Below are 19,892 nucleotides of genomic sequence, written 5' to 3'. Positions count from 1 at the left end.
CCTCCAAAAACATTTGATTGTGTCCATTATACAATTCACAAAATAAGAGAAGGACCCATATCACTGGGGAGAACGGACAGGAAGCAAGGCATGTATAAGGTAGCTAGTTGTAGCCTTTTTCCTAGGGTAGAAAAATCAAGTACTGGAGAGAATAGCTTTAAAGTGAGGGGGGGGGGGTAGTTTTAAAGAGTATTTATGAAGCAAACGTCCCCCTGCCCCACAGTAGGTGCCTGGAAGCAGTTACAATAACAGGAGAATGGAGAGAGATAGACCACGTTCAGGCATTTTTGTAGTTTAAATTACAATCACATTTGGCACAAGGCATCATGGGCTGAATATGCTGCACTCTTTCTTCCATGAAGACATCTCATTTGACAGCACCTTTACAATAAATGTTGCTTTTCATAGAATTTAAATTATCCATTTATAACTTTGTCCAGCATGAATTAAGATGGAACCATTAAGATGTACTATAGATAAGTAATGGTTTTTGAATGTCAGACCAGCTTGGGCATGAATAGCCTACTCTTGTTTTACCTTAGTGGATGTTTCTAAATAATAATTCTGTGTTCTTTTGTGTTGTGACAGATGGATCGTATGTCCTTTCCGTGTGGATGTACAAAGGACGGTTGTGGTAACACCATGGGCAGGATAGAGTTCAACTCTGCTAGAGTACAGACGCACTTCATCCATACCATCATGAAGCTGGACTTGGAGACGCGGCATGTAGACAGTGTGAATAAGAACGGAGAGTTGGAGACGCCACTCCTGGAGAATTCACAGCGTTGTGGTTACTCAGCAGACAAGAACGTGTTTCAAGACAGAAGTGCCTCTGTAACGCCGGCCTTTCAGTACAGTGAGGAGTCTGACGACAGCGAGGAAAACAGCTGTAGCAGTGACATGACAGACTCCTCTTCATCGAGTTACAGTGAGGAGGCAGATGAGGGAGCTGATGACCACTTCTTGGATAATGGACTGCAGTCTCGTCAGACTGCAGGCATAGATGATGATGGCCTAGCTCGGATACTTCACTTTAATGATTCTGACAATGAATGCGGTAATGATACCGACAATCGGGAGGGATTTCCTTACTTCAGCCCCTCGGACTTTTTCTGCGAGGCTGGTGATCAACACAGTGGCATGGGAAGCTCGAAGTTCAATGCTGAGTTTTACACTAATCACTTGTCCAGTTTGGATGAGAATGCCAATCAAGAGGGGAGTTTCCCCTTGGGTGATACAGCTCCAATGCAAAGCAACAACCAAGCATGTCCTTCTTCTCACTGCCCAGAACAGAGCTCAAAAAGCTATACTGACCTCAGCTTATCGACTGACTCTTTTGAGTTTTTCCAGTCGTTTTCAGAATTCAACTATGGATCATTTCACAACTCTCAGAAAGACTATGAAAGTATAGATAATTGTCCAACACTCCAATTTCAGTTTCCTGGGTTTCCTAGTTTCTCTCAAGCTACTGACTCTGGTAGCTGTTTCCTAGAGTCTCTCATTGGTTTAACAGAGCCAATCACAGCAGACTCATTCCCAGAGCCTCCCACCCCTTTCCCTGACAGTCAACACCTTGAAGAAGCCATCAAAACCTCCATCATGGAAACTGTGAAGGTTTGACTTTGGATTATTGAAACGACTAGTTCCAAGATCCTTCAACTCTTCTAAAAGTTTAAAAGATACCTTACTGAAATAACTGATGTATTTTTGGGGGAGGGAGTGATAACACAATTGAGTAAAATGTCAGGGAATTTTTCTCCACTAATTGTATTCAATTATATTCACCTCAGAATCTGTGAGACCACAAATGGCAAAAAAAAAATCATCTTGGACAATGGGAGAGAGACTCCCTATCAGTTATGTTTTTTTTTGAGAAGACTAGATATTGTTGAAACCAGAAAGGTATTTGGCTGTTGTAATAATGATTCATCAATGCCAAATATCTGTGGTACTTTAGTGAGGAGTGAGGCAGGTAACAATTAAAGCAAAAATGGAAGAAGTTTGCTTGTTTGGCTTCTTTATCAATGGATATCGGACAGGTAAAATTATTTGGCCAATGATAACTTGATGTCTTTTGTGACCAGCCCTGTTCAAAGTGTCACCATTGTGATTTCCTGAACTATGTGCCATCTTTTGTTACTTCTGCATCCCACTTTCAATTCTGAAGTCAGTAGCCTATTCTAGACAGTGGTTCTGTGTTGCTGCTAGATCTTTGTAACCTCATTCCAATACCTATGTCATGAAATCATGTTTTAGCTAGACAAGCCTGGTGCTTGCTGCTGCACAAATGTTCTCTCCAGTGAAAGTACTGGCAATGAAAGTGGATGTCTTGGGTGATTTCATACCAGTCACTGTATCTGAAGCGCAGAGAAACAAACAGCCTAGTAGTTGCCCTCATCGTGGTTGAGATTAAACTTTGTTATTTCCAGTGTGACTGGTTTAGCAACAATATATTGATACACTACTCTATTGGCAGCCCCCATCATTCTACTTACAAGTATAGGTTGAAGCATATGAATTGGTTCACACCTGCTGTAGTGGGTGGAGTAGAAATATTTCTGAGTGAAAAACTATTTCTTTTAGCTCATGGTGAGCGCTGTGACAGAAATAGTGCAACATTAGTATAGATTGAGGCAACTTCAATGACACAATCTGCATTTATATAGTGCCTTCAACATTGAAAACTTCTTGGGTATTTCACAGGTGCATTATCAAGCAAAATTTGACAGATTGAGAAAAGTTAATCAGATAAGTACATCTTGACGAAAAGGTGTGTGTGATTTTTAAGCTCTAAAATGGTGAAAGAGATGTAGAAAGACTTGAGGAAATTAATGGGGTAGATGAGCTGACATGGTTGGAAATGGACTAAGAAATTCATGGTTCACTACAGTACTAGTAGAGGATACACTAGGGTAAGGTCAAAGCAGATTCTGATTTCCCAACCCTGCTCGTTTGAATCCAGATCGTAAAAGGTGAAGACTGCAATGTGACCTCAAGATGGTTAGAGACCATTACCAAACAAGTAGAATTGGCAACTTCTCACTCTTAATCTAATTCCAGTGTGTATATATAGAGCACTGGTTATGTCAAGTGCCAAGAGCACTGATACTATGCCAACCTTCCAATGTATAGTTTTAGGCAACTCCTCTTTGGCCAGCAATCTGTTGATTTGCTCATTTCCTGTCTCATTCACTGGATCAATAGAACATGGAATTTTTTTAAAAAATTAAACTTTTGTAATTGATTCTTTTTGCATTTTACAGTGGAATAGGATTGGCCCGCTGCATTCTCAGATGAAAAAAGACTAGCAGACAATTTATTTGTACATTTTAGATCAAGCACTCTAAAACAGAAAATGCTGAAAGTGCACTGGAAGTCTGTGGTATGAATGTTAAATGTAAGCCTTCAATGAAGGATTTCACAATCTAACAATCACTTTAACAATGCTGCCTTGCATTTTTTTTTAGCATTTTGTGTTTTTTAAATGTGGGATTTCCAATATTCACAGCCTCTATTAAGACACTTTGAATAATAAAGGGTTAATTCACAGATGAACTGATTTACTATGCAAAGTTTTAACTACAGCTGAGCCCAACAAATCATGATCTGTAAGTACAAAGTACATTGATAAAGCCAACCTGAGACAAGGTATTAACAGGAGATTAATGAGTAACTTTTTTGTAATACTGTACCTAGTATTACATGTGCAGTTTTTATTTATTTTGTACTTCTGTATTTATTTATTTTTGTACATGCAGTACTGCAAGAAGCACTGTGGTTTAATAATGAAACAATGGAAGTGCAATACAGCCTTTCCGTAGCACTGATCCCTCTGATCACACACTGTTATAATGGCTAAGTGTTTGCTTGAGCAGCACTGTCACTAGTCCGAGTTCCACAACGCAAGGGTGAACAAAATTGCATATAGCCAGCTGCATGTTGTATTGTCACCATGCACTCCACCCCCAAACACCTTTATGTTCATCACCTGAAAATGGTCCTGCAGTCACCAGGATTATTGAAGAAGTGAAGAAATCATCAGTCTTCTTTCTAATGTTTTCTACAGCCCTGTGATGTCACACACAAGCTAAATTCATAAAAGCAAAGCTGTTTATGTTGCTTGAGTGCCATCTGATGCAAATATTTCCTACCAAATCCTAGTGACAGTATTGCTCCAGCATGAGTTTGTGGCTTTTCTCCCAAGATCTCCACAAAAGATTTGAGAAGTACCTTCTGGTAGGAAATAATATTTTTAAAGAGAAAAAAATGTGGATTGCATTCAAACATTTAATGTTTTTGGGCTGTATTTTTGGCTTGAAGTTTGTAGCTCTAAAGGTGCTAGCGATTTAAAAATCTTACATTATTTAAAAAAAATCTGCAAAATAGCTAATTTTTTGTTAAGCTTTACAGTATATAATTTATTGAAATTCTGTGAGGAAGTGGCATACATGGGTTCAGCCCTGTGCAAATATGCAGAGGAACTATAAATGTTTTATTAGCAGAGGGGTAAATTAGAATATTAACAATAAGAGCCAAAAGTTGGAATAACCAAACTGGCAAGTTTTTTTAAAATTTAATTAATGTTATTGACTTATTTTCCAAAGAGCTCTCCTGATGATAGGATTTTTAAATGTCTATTTTTTCATTTTTTTCTATGTTCCATCTCCCTGGTATTTGGCACTGGTCAGTTTTGAAAAATAACTGGTGTGTGCACTTCTCTCAGATTTTGAAAGTGACAGGAGTTAACTTGTGCATGAGGGACAATTGGCACGTTCCCAGTGCTTTACGAATACCTACAAAGTCACCCTGTGTTCTATTGCAAGCAAGGTAGCAGGAATAAATTCAATAGCGTTAAACACAAAACACATTTGTCATTTCTACCTTATTTTAATTAAAATCAGTAATAATTAATACTTCAGATTTATTTCCCTTTTGTTTCTCTTAGTTTTACTTTGTTATATAAAAAATAAACTTGCATTGACAACTTAAAAGTTCACAAATATCCGATGTCCCCTTTAAAGAGATGCTGATGAATAACACTAGGAAAAGAGCGAAATAGACACAGGGAATAAATCTCTACATTAAGCCAAGTCGCCAACAGCACAAGCTTAATCTTTGTGAATGAAAGTGGCTAAACATTGAGCAGATTCAATTCTTGAATTATATGCATATTCAAATTTGAAGTAGCAAACTTAAGACTTGCAAAGCTAACTTTAAAAAAGTTTGTTGGTGAGTTGGAATCATCTAAACGTTTCTGTAAAGTACTTGCATCCAAGTTAAATTTCACTTCATGTTGCTTTGGGCTTGTTACAATAAGTTTTTCCATTGACATTTCAGCTCATTTGAGGAAAGGGAGTGTGTTTTTTGTAATGTGGGGAAAAAGGCTTTGTGGCCAATTCAAGACTTATTTTCCCCCTCCGTGCCCCCCGCCCCACCTCCCCAGTGAAGTTTCTCTGCATAAGAATCCTGGACCACGCAACATGCAGCTGTACTGTCCTTAAAAAAAATATATATATTTATTTTTGTTTCTCTTTTCAGTTGCATGTGTCTAACAAATTCATTTCCTTTTTCAAAGGCACTAGAAATCTGTAAATACGTTAAATGTCACTCCATTGTATGATTCATTTTTTGCTTGTTTGTACATAGAAAAATATGAAAATTGGTATTTATTACAAGACTGAGATAATGTTATGTATTGATTTGATTTGTCTGTACATCTCCCATTTGCCTTTGATATGTAAATTATATATTAGACTTCAATAATTTTGCAGAATGGTACAATGATTATTTTTAAATGAACACATGCATATTTAGCTTGATCTGTAAAATATGTCATTGAATTACATGCTATTCATCCAAGACGTATGAAGCCATTTTCATCATACTTTTAAATAATAAAAGAATTATATATGCAAGAAAAAGATTGTTCCTTCCAGTTTATCTTCTGTTCTAAAACCGTTGGGTTAGAGATGGGATTGACTTTTGTAGATCTTCATGGGGCATTTATTGGGAGAGGTAGATGCAGTCTAAACCAATCCTGGTTCATGGCAAGTTCCAAAAAGAACAAGGGGTAGACTTGTTTGATTTTTGCAGAGTTGCAACTACATTCCTGGTGCTACCTGAAAGGAGTTTTTAAATGTTCTCCCTGTGAGTGTGTGGGTTTCCACTGGGTGCTGTGGTTTCTTCCCACAGTCCAAACGTACTGGTTGGTAGGTTAATTGGTTATTGTAAAAAGGCTGATTTATACTTGTGTATGCAGGCTTGGCCATGGTCCTGATTTTCACTTCTTCGTTGCTCTGCACTGTAGCGAGCATGCGTTGTGCGCCAGAACGCTGGTTGTCAGTGTGGTTTCTATGTCATTTGTTGGGTTTCTTTGTGAGCAACATGGACAAGGAAATGCATTTCAAACATTTTCGCATGTCAGCAGGTAGATTTGACTATTTGGTTCGTCTATTTCACGTCGGTGTACAGACATGGCGGAGAAGCAACCGGAAATGTCTGCGTCGCCGCGACATGTGAGTGAGTTTTTTGGGGAGGTGCACATCACCCTATGGCATCGATGCAATGCACAAGTATAAATCAGCCTTAAGTTGTCCTGTGATTAGGCTAGCGTTAGATCAGGAGGTTGCAGGGTGCCACAAAGGTTTGAGATTGCTAGACACAGGCTAGAGTGCAACTTCTCACTTCATCCCCAGAGAGTGTGTGACCAGGGCTATAATTCAGAGTCCAGATGGGCAGCATGAATTTTCTTGGTTTTCCCAACTCTGAGACTGGTGAATCTAACCTTTTAAAGCTGAGCCAAGTTTCAGTGCTGTATGAGTTTTGATGCTGACTCAGTTTACTTTGGAACAGCAGCTGTCGAGCCTGAACAACTCGCTGGTCTGGATGATTTGCACCTATCTGTTTATAATGCACACCATCACTTTCAAATCAGTGCTCCTACATAGCGAGTACATGGAGTCTTTTTGGCCAGCTTTGACTATATCTCAGACAGATTCAAATCATTTCTTGGAATTTTAAAGTTCATCTGTAGGGCCTTTGTTTGATTGTTTTAACACTTTGGAGATCAGCACAGAAAACAGAACCTATGGGATATATGTATCCACGTTTCATTACTACTCACCACCTGTCTGAGCCTATTGTAAAGGATTATTCATTATCAGCTTGTTTAATAATGATTAATGCCATTATTGAAATTGCAAACTAATCAGCTGGAAACCCATTGAAGGAAGATTGGGTGAAGATGTGCAAACATGAGGTTGAGAGGGCTATACCAGGAAAGAGAAGCTCACTTTTCCAAGTTTATTGGGGGTGGGGGAATGCTTGGTCAAGCTGCAGAAAGTTGCAGGACAGGATTTCTCCAATAATGCAATAGTTTCCATGCTGTTTTTCACTACCTGGGAACATAGCAAAATGCTGAAAAACGTTGAAGGAACAATATTTAATAATGTAGGGAAATACATTAGCAAATCTGCGCACCAAATCAGAATAGCTCTAGCACATAAAAGAAAACTTGGTAACTCCTGGTTCTTTACCAGAGCCATGCATTAGTAACACTTTTAGCGTTTCTTGGTTTTGTAAATTTTTCCTGGATCTGTATATTTATCTACTTTCTCTTTGAAAACTACAATGGAAACTGGGAGTTCATTCCAGCCAGTGTAAAGTTCCTTCACTTTTTGACACAGTGCCAAGAGAGCAAAAGACAATGCTTTGATTGTTTACAATACATGTTTCTGAATAATGGCTCCCCTGCCTTTTTTTAAAATTAAATTAAACCTACTTTAGGGAAACACTAGATATATCACCAACTATGGGCAGGTTAAGTAATATTTTGATAGATGATCCATTAATCTCTAGAGGTCGGGAACATTGACATTGATAAATACATAATATATCTGATAAATTGATAAATACAGAGCACATTATTTTAGGAAGAGAAGACATTTTTTTAAAAAAAGATAGTTAAAACTACAAATACTTTTACCTTAATTTGTAAAGGATGGAATTGAATAAGTTTCATTTCTTGAGAGTTGCTTTAGAGAAAGAAATGGCAACATTTTTTTGCAGAGACTGCATGCAGCTCTATGTTAAGTCCCCTGATGACTTCTCAAAACGGCTCAGCAAGCCACTCAGTTGTCATTCTTGAGAAGGGGGGTGATCATGAAGAAACCAGTATTTTATCAGGGAAGGACCTAGATGATTTCAGCATTGATCCTTCTATACTTTGCCTTCATACCATCTAGGATCTGGGGACGGTGGCCCTAGCTGGCAAGATAAATTGGAATAGTTGGCACTTTGTAAAGACCCCTCATACTTAGCTGTTTATGTAAACAATATTGCCAATCTCACCTTTACTATATTAAGAATCATTTTAACAGTGGATATGGTTGTAATCCAAGTCCACAAACATTTGAGACTGCAACTCTACACTAAGATGGTTAACGTTTAATAACCTATTGAAATGTGAGTAAACAGCAAATAATAAGCTGTAATGGTAAGTCACAGATGTGAAAGTTCTCTCTTCGTGGATCCTGCCTGACCCAGGTATTTAAATGATGTTCTTTTTCCTGAAAAATAAATTGACATAACAGGCTGAAAGACCTCTTTGACTATGTTTCCATAATTTGAAATAGACAATAGACAGTAGGTGCAGGAGTAGGCCATTCGGCCCTTTTAGCCAGCACCACCATTCACTGTGATCATGGCTGATCATACACAATCAGTACCCCGTTCCTGCCCTCTCCCCATATCCCTTGACCCCGCTATCTATAAGAGCTCTATCTAACTCTCTCTTGAATGCATCCAGAGACTTGGCCTCCACTGCCTTCTGGGGCAGAGCATTCCGCATATCCACCAATCTCTGGGTGAAAAAGTTCTTCCGCATCTCTGTTCTAAATGGCCTACCCCTTATTCTTAAACTGTGGCCTCTAGTTCTGGACTCACCCATCAGCGGGAACATGCTTCCTGCCTCCAGTGTGTCCAATCCCTTAATAATCTTGTATGTTTCAATCAGAAATGATCAAGCACAATTCAGTTATACCAAATCCTTCACACTGTTGCCACGAGGAGAAGGGACAGGAGCCTCAGGACCCCCACCACTAGATTCAGTAACTGCTACCACCCCTTAACCATCAGGCTCTTGAGCCAGAGGGGGTAACTACACTCAACTTCATTCGCCCCTTCACTGAACCGGACTCAATATCCAGGACTCTTCACCTCATTTACTTAATATTTATTGGTTATTTATTTTTATCGAGGTGAGTGGTAAAATCTGGATAGGTTAATGGGAATGTGGTGGATAGAGAGAATAAAATAGCATTAGTGTAAAGAGATGCTTTACGGTTGCAATCTCGGGCTGTTCATATGGTGGGACTTGAACTCACAACTACCTTGATCTCTGGGTAAATTATGCGTGAAGTCCAGGCTTGATGGGAGGGACATGTTCACTTCCCTGAAGGACATCAGTGAATTATTAACAGCAGTCATATAGATATTATGGTTATTTTCTGGTGCCAGCCTGTTATTATTCAAGTTTTATTGAATTCAGTTTTACAACCATGATGACTCTTAATCTCTCAGCCTCTGGGCCCTGAGTATTATCATGGCCAACAGTTATCATATGTTTATGTACATAGCCTACTGGGACTCGTTAAAATAATTATGCAAAATAGCAACAAGGGAAAAACGTGACATTCAACTTTCAACCTTTCCATCTTATAACAGATCCTGATAAAAGACAACATCCTAGGTATATACTTAATTCACATTTGTTCCACCAAGTTTCAACCAAGAGGAACAAAACATAATTGAGTTAGTTGGAGCATGATATAGATCTGCAGAAAAGGTCTGCAGAAATGTTAGCAGGACTAGATAGCCTGAGTGATTGAGAGAGCTTGGCCTGGCTTGGACTTTATCCCTTGGAATGTAGGAGAATGGAGAATGATCTTGTATAGTGTACAAGACGATAAGAGGCGTCGGACTTTACCCCAGAGCAGAAATGGGGATAGAGTGTTAGGGTGAATGGAGGACAGTTTAGGGGAAATGTTAGAGGTAGTTTTTTTTACACAGTGACGGGTGTGTGGAACGTGCTGCCAGGTTGGTGGTAGAGGCTGGTACATTAGGGACATTTAAGAGACTATTAAAAAGCACATGAATGAAAGTTAAATGGGGTATTAGGTGGGAGGCCCGCAACCATGAGAAAATTTTTCATGCTGGAAATCCAAAGCAACACACACAAAATGCTGGAGGAACTCAGCAGGCCAGGCAGCATCTTTGGAAAAGTGTGAACAGTCGATGTTTTGAGCCGAGACCCTTCATCAGGACTGGAGAGAAAGGGAAATCAGAGTAAGAAGGTGAGAGGAGGGGAAGAAGCAGTACAAGGTGGCAGGTGAAACCTGGAGTGGTGGGGGGGTGGTGAAGTAAAGAGCCGGGAAGTTGGACTGCTGAAAGAGATAAAGTGCTGGAGAAGGGGGAATCTGATGGGAGAGGGCTGAAGACCACGGAAGAAAGAGAAAGAGGAGCACCAGAGGGAGGTAACAGGTAAGGAGATGAGGTGAGAGAGGGAAACAGAAATGGGGAATAGTGAGGGGGGAGGGTGCAATTACCAGAAATAGATGTTCATGCCTTCAGGTTAGAGGCTACCCAAATGGAAGATAAGCTATTCCTGCTCCAACCCGAGTGTGGCCTAATCGCAGCAGTAGAGGAGGCCATGGGCTGGCATGTTGGAATGGGAATAGGAGGTAGAATTAAAATCGGCAGGCCCAGGTGACTCATCCACCATTCCACTAGCCTCTGCATCCAGCACATAATTCTCCATAACTTCCGTTATCTCCCACGGGATCCCACCACCCCTACTTTCCGCTTTTCACAGTAACTCCCTTGTCCATTTGTCCCTTCCCACTGATCTCCCTCCCGTTACTTATCCTTGCAAGCAGAATAAGTAACACACCTCTGCCTCCACCTCCTCCCTCACTGTCATTCAGAGCCCCAAACAGTCCTTCAAGGTGAGGCAACCTTCGCCTTCCAGTCTGTTGTATCTGGTGCTCCTGGTGTGGCCTCCTGTATACCAGAGAGACCCGATGCAGATTGGGAGACTGCTGCACCTCCACCCTGTCCGCCAGAAAAAGCAGGGTGGCCCAGTAACCACCCATTTCAATTTCCCGTTTTTCTCCAACTTCCTCCAATATTTCTCAGTGCTTGGTCAAACAAGATATGGGTCCTGACATACAAATTTGACCACAGCATCTGCAGTGCACTTTGTGGTTAAGATGTACAACCTGAAGTATTAACTCTTTCTCTTACCACGGCTGCTGCCAGACCTGCTGAGTACTTCCAACATTTTATTCTTAATTCTTCATCTATCCAAGTTAAAAATGCCCAATTCAGGGACATCACACAGATATGGACAAATGTTTGGGAGTCCAGCAGAGAGGCAAGGGATGGATTTCCCAGCTGCTGTGTGAGCACAGGTATCTTCTGGGTGTAAGTGTAGCATTTCAACGTGACCTCATCCTCCCCTTCATCTCTTCCCACCATTCCCTGCTCCCTGCCACCATGATGCACAGGTTGCTGGGTCAGGCTGAGCAGAGCAGAGCTGAGAACGTTGAGCAGACCCACTTGCTGATGACCTCTGTTCCCACAGCGGTTCAGGTTCAGAATCAGGTTTAACATCACCAGCATATGTCGTGAAATTTGTTAACATTGCATCAGCAGATGCATTGCAATTCACAATACCATAATAGAGCAAAACTGTGAATGTCTATGTGTATGTGTGTGTAAGTAGGTAAATTAAATGAGTAGTGCAAAAATAGAAATAAAAATGTAGTGAGGTCGTGTTCAAGTGTTCAACGTCCAATCAGAAAACAGCTGCCAGTCAGGAAGAAGCCATTCCTGAATCGCTGAGTGTTTGCCTTCATGCTTCTGTACCGCATCCTGATGGCAGCAATGAGAACAAGGCATAACCTCGGTGATGGGGTCCTTGGTGATGGACGCCGCCTTTTTGAGGCATTGCTCTTTGAAGCTGCCCTGTATGCTGGGAAGACTAGTTGCCCATGATGGATGAAGGGTCCTGACGAAAGGTCTCGGCCCGAAACGTTGACAGTGCTTCTCCCTATAGATGCTGCCTGGCCTGCTGCGTTCCACCAGCACTTAGTGTGTGTTGTTTGAATTTCCAGCATCTGCAGATTTCCTCGTGTTTGCGCATAATGGAGCTGACTACGTTTACAACTTCCTGCAGCTAACGTTGATCCTGCCCAGTGCAACCCCAACCTGTCCCATACCAGACAGTGATGCAGTCAATTAGAATGCTCCCCATGGTACAGTTGTAGAAATTTGCAAGTGTTGTTGGTGACAGTCACTCTCCCATTGTAGCTATTTTGGTGATCTTCTCTCCCAGAGGCTGCTTTTGTGAATTTATGGTTCACAAGCAGTTCTGATGGACAGAACCTTGTTGTAACCAGAAGAGTGTCTGTGTACTTGCTAACTAGCCTCTATCCAGAGTATCCTCAACTGCAACTATAGGCAAACATGAGGAAATCTGCAGATGCTGGAAATTCAAGTAACACACACAAAAAGCTGGTGGAACGCAGCAGACCAGGCAGCATTTTCTCTTCGACGGGAGTTCAGTGAAACCCTCTCTCGCTGCTCCCCATCTATAATTTCTTTGGCCCTTCAACTTTTCGATCATATTTTGACCCAGACCCACGATTATCCCTTTTGCCAATCACCTTTCTGGCTCTCAGCTTCACCTCATCCCCTTCGGTCTTCTCCTATCATTTTGCATTTTCCCCTCCCATTCCTACTTTCAAATCTCTTACTATCTTTCCTTTCAGTTAATCCTGATGAAGGGTCTCAGCCCGAAACGTTGACAGAGCTTCTCCCTATAGATGCTGCCTGGCCTGCTGCGTTCCACCAGCATTTTGTGTGTGTTGCAACTATAGGCATCCAGTTCCGGACATCATACACATGAAAGATGTGAGGTTTTGGAGAGACTACAATAGGATTAAGCTAGAAAGGTTCCATGATTGGGAAATTAGACTTACAAAAATAGATTTGAGAAGCCAGGAACACAAAACAGGCATACAAAATATGGGAATCAGAGATGGGAATAGTCAGGCAGCCATTAAGACTGCCTCAGCTGGAACCTGCAACACACTGCCTAAGGGGGTGGCTAATAAGATTGCGGCTGATCTGATTACCAACTCAATGCTGCGTTGACTTGGCTCTGCATTGTTCACCTTGGAGCAGAGGCTCAGGGCAGATTTGATGAAGGTGCTTAAAATCATCAAGGCTTTTGACAAAATAGTAAACGAAAACAGTTTCCACTGGTGACAGTCAGTACCAACAAGAAACAAATATGATGATGAGTAGCAAAAGAATTGGGATAAACATTACATAACAAATGGTACAATTTGCATTGAAATGGAGATTGAATAATCTGTATGAAAAAAGTGTTAAATAAATACTCTGAAGAGAACAATGTGTGGTGATTTAATAGAAGAATAGGTTAATGTGACTAATTGTGAAAACATGATAGGAAAAAAGGCCTCGTCAATGATTTATGACAAAACTCACCACATGATTACAAATTGGAATGGTTCAGTGTTATCTACATTCTGAGACAAGAGTGCACGTAAAGTAAGCGATAATGGTCCATTTTCAACTTGTTTGGTTTTCAAAGAAGGTCAGACTATCAGCATTACATATGTAATGGCTCCCTATGTTTTTATTTTAGTTGCAAAGTTTAATTATCCGTTTTTACTAAAGGGATTGCTGGAGTTTTCTGCTGTATTTGTAATGATAAAGAGGGCAGAGCAGTTAATCTATAATCAGAGTTTGAAATAAAGGACAATAGGAACATAATTTTAAAACTGGCAATACACTAGCCAGAACTGAAATGAGAAAGGATTTCTTGACAGAAAAGAGCAACAAGATTCTGGAATTCATGCCCCCTAAAAGTTGGTGGATGCTGTTTCATGTAGAAGTTTTAAGAGTTTGACTGTTTAAGTTAAGAGAGTCAAGAGAAATGAAGCAAAGGCAGTTGAACATGGTTGAGGCACATTTCAACCAAAATCTAATCAGAATCAGAATCACTTTATTGCCATTATGTCAACCGTACCAGAACTGATTGTGGTTTGGTGCCAAGCATAAAACACTGGACAATAGCATAATAGACAACACAATAGTAACCTACAATTTACAAGACAGTAAAGCAAACAGCCATAAACAATTAACAATTAGCAGAAGGGTCACATGTGCTAATGTCAATAATCAAATTTAAATAAATGTGAGCAAGTTCAACAAAGTGAGTGGGAAAGGTCATTTAAAGGGTGTTGTGCCGGGACAGTCAGATGATGGAATGGGTTTGAGGGGCTGAATGGCCTTCTTCAGTTGCCGTGCATCAACAGATTTGGGATCTGTCCAGCTCTGCTCCAATTCCCACTAGTAGCTGAAGTTTCGAGTTTCCTGCTGGATATTTGGGCCTGCAAACGGCTGCCGAAATGCTAACAGACTGCATTCATTGCTTGCCGAGTACTTTGGGGTGTTGAAGTTGTACAAGCTGCTATAGGAATGCAAGCCTTAAATTGTTATTTTTTTTTTGAACAACACATACAAATTAGAAACAAGAGAAAATCTACAGCTGCTGGGAATTCAAGCAACACATATAGAATATTCGTGTTTATCAACCTCCATTCAGTGTTTAATATGATCATTTCTCTCAAGCTGGTGGGTAAGTTGTCCCCTTTGGATCCTAACACCTTTCTCTGTAACTGGATCCTGGATTGAAAGGCCACAGTCCAAAGCAGACAAGTCTTTAGCTGCATCACGCTGAGCACCTGCGTTTCCCAGGAGTGTGTCCTCAGCCCAATGCAGTTCATGATGCTGACATTCAACTGCACTGCTAGATCTACTTGAAACCAAATCATCAAGTTCACTGATGACTCAGCTGTGGTTAGTCTCATCAACAACGACCATGAGATTACATACAGAAAGGGCGGCTGGTAGAGTGGTGTGAGCACAACAGCTTGAGTTTCAACACAGACAAGGCCAAAGAGATGATTATGGCTTTCAGGAAGGTGAGGTCTTACCATTCCTTGGGGAGAGAGCTGGGAGCACCAAGTTTTTGGGAATGCATATAATGGATGATTTCATCTGGTCTCTGAACACCACCTCTTTGGTCAAGAAAGCATAGCAGCATCTCCACTTCCTGAGGAGACTGAGGCAAATGAGGCTCCACTGCCTCATTCTAACCAATGTTTACAGGAGCTCCATTGAGAGCGTCCTGACCAGCTGCACGACAGTCTGGTATGGGTATTGCAAAGCTCCTCGCCGCAAGTCCCTAAAAATGATTATAAGGTCTCCTGAGAGGATCGGTGGAGTCTCTCTTCCAATTACCTGAGGTATTTAACAGGAGCCTGCGTATGCAGGGCCCTCAGCATTGTCAATGATCCCTCCCATCCATCCAACAATCTCTTTGACCCCCCTCCACCAGGCAGCAGGTACTGCAGCATTAAAACAAGAACGGTTAGGATGGGAAACAGCTTCTTCCTCCAGACTGTAAGGCTACTGAACCCCCCGCCACCACCCAGGTCTCACAATGTATGAGGTGCCAGTGGCAGTATACAGCTCATATTTGTGCTGACGTTACTCTGTGGGTTATGCATGTGAGTTTCATGTACTAAATTGCGCACCTTGTTCCAGAGGAACGTTGTTTCGTTTGGGGAGTACACATGTGTATGGTTGAATGACAATAAACTCAACTTGAACTTAATGTAGAACGTTACAATGAAAATGAAGATTTGGAGGATGAAATAGTTGAATACATTGTACGTCACATGCCGGTGATAATAATAATAAGTCTGATTCTGATTCTGATGAAATCAGTCTACTATCTGCACTGAATTTGTTTATTTTCAACCAATCAAAAGAACACGACAGCATGCACAGGATGAATTCCTGTCAATAACTAATATTAATGCACAATTTTATCGTAGTGTTGTGGTATTGGTAGAGTTCTAATTTGTTCTGTATATTATTTAAAATGGATAGTTTGTTACTCAGTTAAATGGTAGGCTGGTGAGCTCTGTTCATAAGGTGCTGCTGTGAATTCATGCATTTAATATGCCAGATTCCTGTACTTTCTTAATGCAGCATTGACTCATTCAGCAGCACCAAATACAATTTGTTTACCAGTTCGGTATGTTTCCCGTCTCACCGTCATTCAGATGCATTTCCAAGTACTGAGATTATTGGCCAGTTTTTTTTAACTAATCTCAAAAGCTCCTGCATATGCCAATTACTCTCCTATTCCAGAACAGGAAGAATCAGAACCAGGTTGATTATCCCTGACATATATAATGAAACTTCTTGTTTTGTGGCAGCAGCTCAGCGCAAGATGGAAAAAAATTACCGTAAGTTACAATAAAAAATAAATAAACAGTGCAAAAGTAGAATAACAACATAGTGTGAAAATGGAAATCCTAGCAATTTAAAACAAAGGTCACATTATTTCAAATCGTATGCAAAGCATATGGAGGTTGCTCATTATAGTCTATTGGAATGGCACGTGTTGTGACCAGGTATAAATCTACGTCTTTTTTATATATCTGGAAGGCTAATAGAAACAATGAGGACAGAACAGTATCTTCTATTCCCTTTTGTCTTTTGGAACATTTTGTCTTTTAGAAGTTGTTTCATCACTAGTTCCTTAGTTTATTCAGTAAGACTACAGAATCCTACAGCACAGACAGTGCCCATTTGATTTATAGAAGTGATCTGCAAATTGCCCCTCTCCCCTCTTCTATCTTTTTTGATCTTAGGAGACTTTCTCTGTGCAGATTTGTGCTTATGTATAATTATGTGCCATGTGTATATGTGCACATCTGTATGCACATAAATTGTCGTTTTTCTGTGCACAATTTTGTGAGTGGCTCTGCATGCATGCAAAAAGCTGAAAGACCTAAGGGAACATAAGTAACCCAGACCAAATGAACTGCACCCCAGGGTTCTGAAAGAGTTAACGGTAGAGATTGTCGAGGCATTAGTAATAATCTTTCAAAAAAAATCATTGGACTCTGGCATGGTGTCAGAGATCTGGAAAACTGCAAATGTCACCCCACTCTTTAAGAAAGGAGGAGGGCAACGGAAAGGAAAGTATAGACCAGTTAGCCTGATCTCAGTGGTTGGGAAGATGTTGGAGTCAATTGTTAAGGATGAGGTTATGGAGTACTTGGTGACACAGGACAAGACAGGACAAAGTCAGCGTGGTTTCCTTAAGGGAAAATCTTGCCTGAAGAACCTGTTGGGATTCTTTGAAGAGATTACAAGTAGGATAGATAAAGGTGATGTTGTGGATGTTGTATATTTGGACTTTCAGAAGACCTTTGACAAGCTGCCACACATGAGGCTGCTTACCAAGTTAAGAGCAGATGGTATTATAGGAAAGTTACTGGCATGGTTAGAGCACTGGCTGACTGGTAGGAGGCAACAAGTGGGAATAAAATAATTTGTGTCTGGTTGGCTGCCAGTGACTAGTGGTGTTCTGCAGGGATCTGTTTTGGGACTGCTTTTTTTACGCTGTATCTAAATGATTTAGATGATGGGACAGATGGCTTTGTTGCCAAGTTTGCAGATGATACGAAGATTGGTGGAGGGTCAGGTCGTATTGACGAAACTGGAAGGCTGAAGAAGGACTTTGACAGATTAGGAGAACAGGAAAGAAAGTGGCAAATGAAGCTCAGTGTTGGAAAATACATGATCATGCATTTTGGTAGTAGAAATAAATGTGCAGACTATTTTCTACATGGGAAGAAAATCCAAAAATCGGAGATGTAAAGGGACTTTGGAGTCCTTGTGCAGAACATCGTGAAGGTTAACTTGCAGGCTGAGTCAGTGGTGAGGAAGGCAAATGCCATGTTAGCATTAATTTCAAGAGGCCTATAATACAAGAGCAGGGATGTGAAGCTAAGGCTTTATAAGGTGTATGAGGTGTATGAGTATTGTGAACAGTTTTGGGCTGGCATTGGAGACAGTTCAGAGGAAGTTCACAAGGATGATTCTGGGAATGAAAGGGTTATAATAAGAGGAACATTCGGTAGCTCTGGATTTAGAAGAGGGGCATCCATTTGAAACAGAGATGCTGAGAAATTTCTTTAGCCAGAGAGTGGTGAATTTGTTGCATTTGTTATCACAGGCAGCTGTGGAGACCAGGTCATTTGGTGTATTTAAGGCAGAGATTGATAGGTTCTTGACTGGACACAGCATCAGAGATTACAGGGAGAAAGCCAGGGAGTGGGGCTGAGGAGGGGAGAAAAGAATCAGCCATGATTGAATGGCAGAGCAGACACAATGACCCAAATGTTCCTAATTCTGTCCCTATGTCTTATGGTCTTATGGTCTAAATTCTAGGTTGAAGTTTTGAAACACTACCAAGGCAATATGGCAGGTATTGTCTCAGATAAGGCTATCAACAATGTCTTGCCTGTCCCTTTCTGTGGATTTTAAGATATCTCTTCATTTTTTGGAGGTAGAGCACTAGATTTCTACCCTCTTCCCTGGTCAATATGTATTTATCAGTCAACATGATAAACACATAATCTGTTCTTATAATCTCATTGTAGTTTGTTGAAGCTTGCTTTATGCAAATTAATATATTGTATAAATGAGACAACTCTTCAAACTGGGGCATTCTTAAATCATGCATGACAGACTTCATAAATTCAAGAATTTCTAATTTTCAAATCTTGCAACAGATTGAATATGATGTCCTGGTGAAGGGCCTCGGCTTGAAATGTGAGCTTCACCACCACTTTGTGTGTTGCTCTAGACAGCCAGCATCCGCAGAGTCTCGATGAAGGGGTAGAAAGAACTAGACTTTAATTTCTGAGCACGCAGCGCCCCCCAGTGGAATACAACTGTAAATTCTACGTACAGTACTGAAACAAAGGAACTCACCAGTAAACAGTCAGCATTTCAAGCAGAGACCCTTCTTAGGACTGAAAAAAAAAGAAAGTTCTTTTTCCAGTCTTGGCCCGAAATGTCAACTGCTTACTCTTTTGCATAGATGTTGCCTGGCCTGCTGAGTTCCTGTAGCATTTTGTGTATGTGGCTTTAAATTTCCACCATCTGCAGATTTTCTTGTCATAATTCAATGTACTGTATGTGTTGTTTCTTCCCATGTCCTAAAGGCAACAAGTTAATGGAATTATCAGTTCTATGGCTCCAATTGTTGTCCTTCATCAAACAGCTTCATAAAAGAAACGTGGCAACTGAAAGTGATTCACTCGGTATATTTTGGAGATATCTAATTAAGTGATGTTGTGTGTACGTCTGTGGACTTCTGCAGTTGTATCTCATCTACTTCAAGGTTCGACGTGTTGTGCATTCAGAGATGCTCTTCTGCACTCTTGTGATTATTTGAGTTGCTGTTATCTTCCTGTCACATGGAAACAGTTTGCCATTCTCTTCTGCCATCTCTCGTTTGTGTGTGTGCGTCTATCATAAGCAATAAGGACCACTGACATCCTTGGTCAATGTGTTTGTTGGATGTTGTGACTTGCACATGAGTTTGATTAAAGTGAGGGAGAGTCACACAGGTTGTCAACCTCGCTCTCTTGTCTGAGTCTATCTGGATCTAGTGGCAAAACGAGAGTCAAGATGACTAGAGATAGATCGGGATGCAGTGGACAATCAGGGCTATCTACGTGCCTTGCCGTGTTCTTCATGCTCCACAATGCATGCTGGGAAATGCCTTCCTGCCCGTTGCAACAGCTGGAGGTTTCCTCCATGCAGTCCGCTGAATCCAGTCTTCACGTGCTGTGGGTAGACAAGCCCAAAGTCACCCAATTACACCCAAATAACTGCCACGGTCTCACAGCTCCATCTCCTATTTCTCT

General features: G+C 40.8%; 2 protein-coding genes across 4 annotated transcripts in view; both read left to right on the top strand.

Moving 5' to 3' along the window:
• Positions 1 to 5,575, top strand: part of csrnp1b (cysteine-serine-rich nuclear protein 1b) — a 28,419-nt gene extending 22,844 nt beyond the window's left edge. For all 3 annotated transcript variants that reach the window (XM_059974456.1, XM_059974449.1, XM_059974463.1), the window contains exon 5: positions 589 to 5,575. In XM_059974456.1, the coding sequence (XP_059830439.1) occupies positions 589 to 1,620 (1,032 nt within the window). In that variant the 3' untranslated portion in view covers positions 1,621 to 5,575. The remainder of the gene's footprint in view (positions 1 to 588) is intronic.
• Positions 5,576 to 16,393: 10,818 nt separating this feature from the next.
• Positions 16,394 to 19,892, top strand: part of LOC132403756 (chymotrypsin-like elastase family member 2A) — a 49,919-nt gene continuing 46,420 nt past the window's right edge. Inside the window, exon 1 of the mRNA XM_059987455.1 lies at positions 16,394 to 16,409. Within this exon, the coding sequence (XP_059843438.1) occupies positions 16,394 to 16,409 (16 nt within the window). The remainder of the gene's footprint in view (positions 16,410 to 19,892) is intronic.

This window comes from Hypanus sabinus, chromosome 1 (assembly GCF_030144855.1).
Source record: "Hypanus sabinus isolate sHypSab1 chromosome 1, sHypSab1.hap1, whole genome shotgun sequence".
NCBI classification, from domain to species: Eukaryota; Metazoa; Chordata; class Chondrichthyes; order Myliobatiformes; family Dasyatidae; genus Hypanus; species Hypanus sabinus.
Note: the sequence above shows the minus strand (reverse complement) of the source record. Positions and strands in the feature narration are given on the sequence as shown.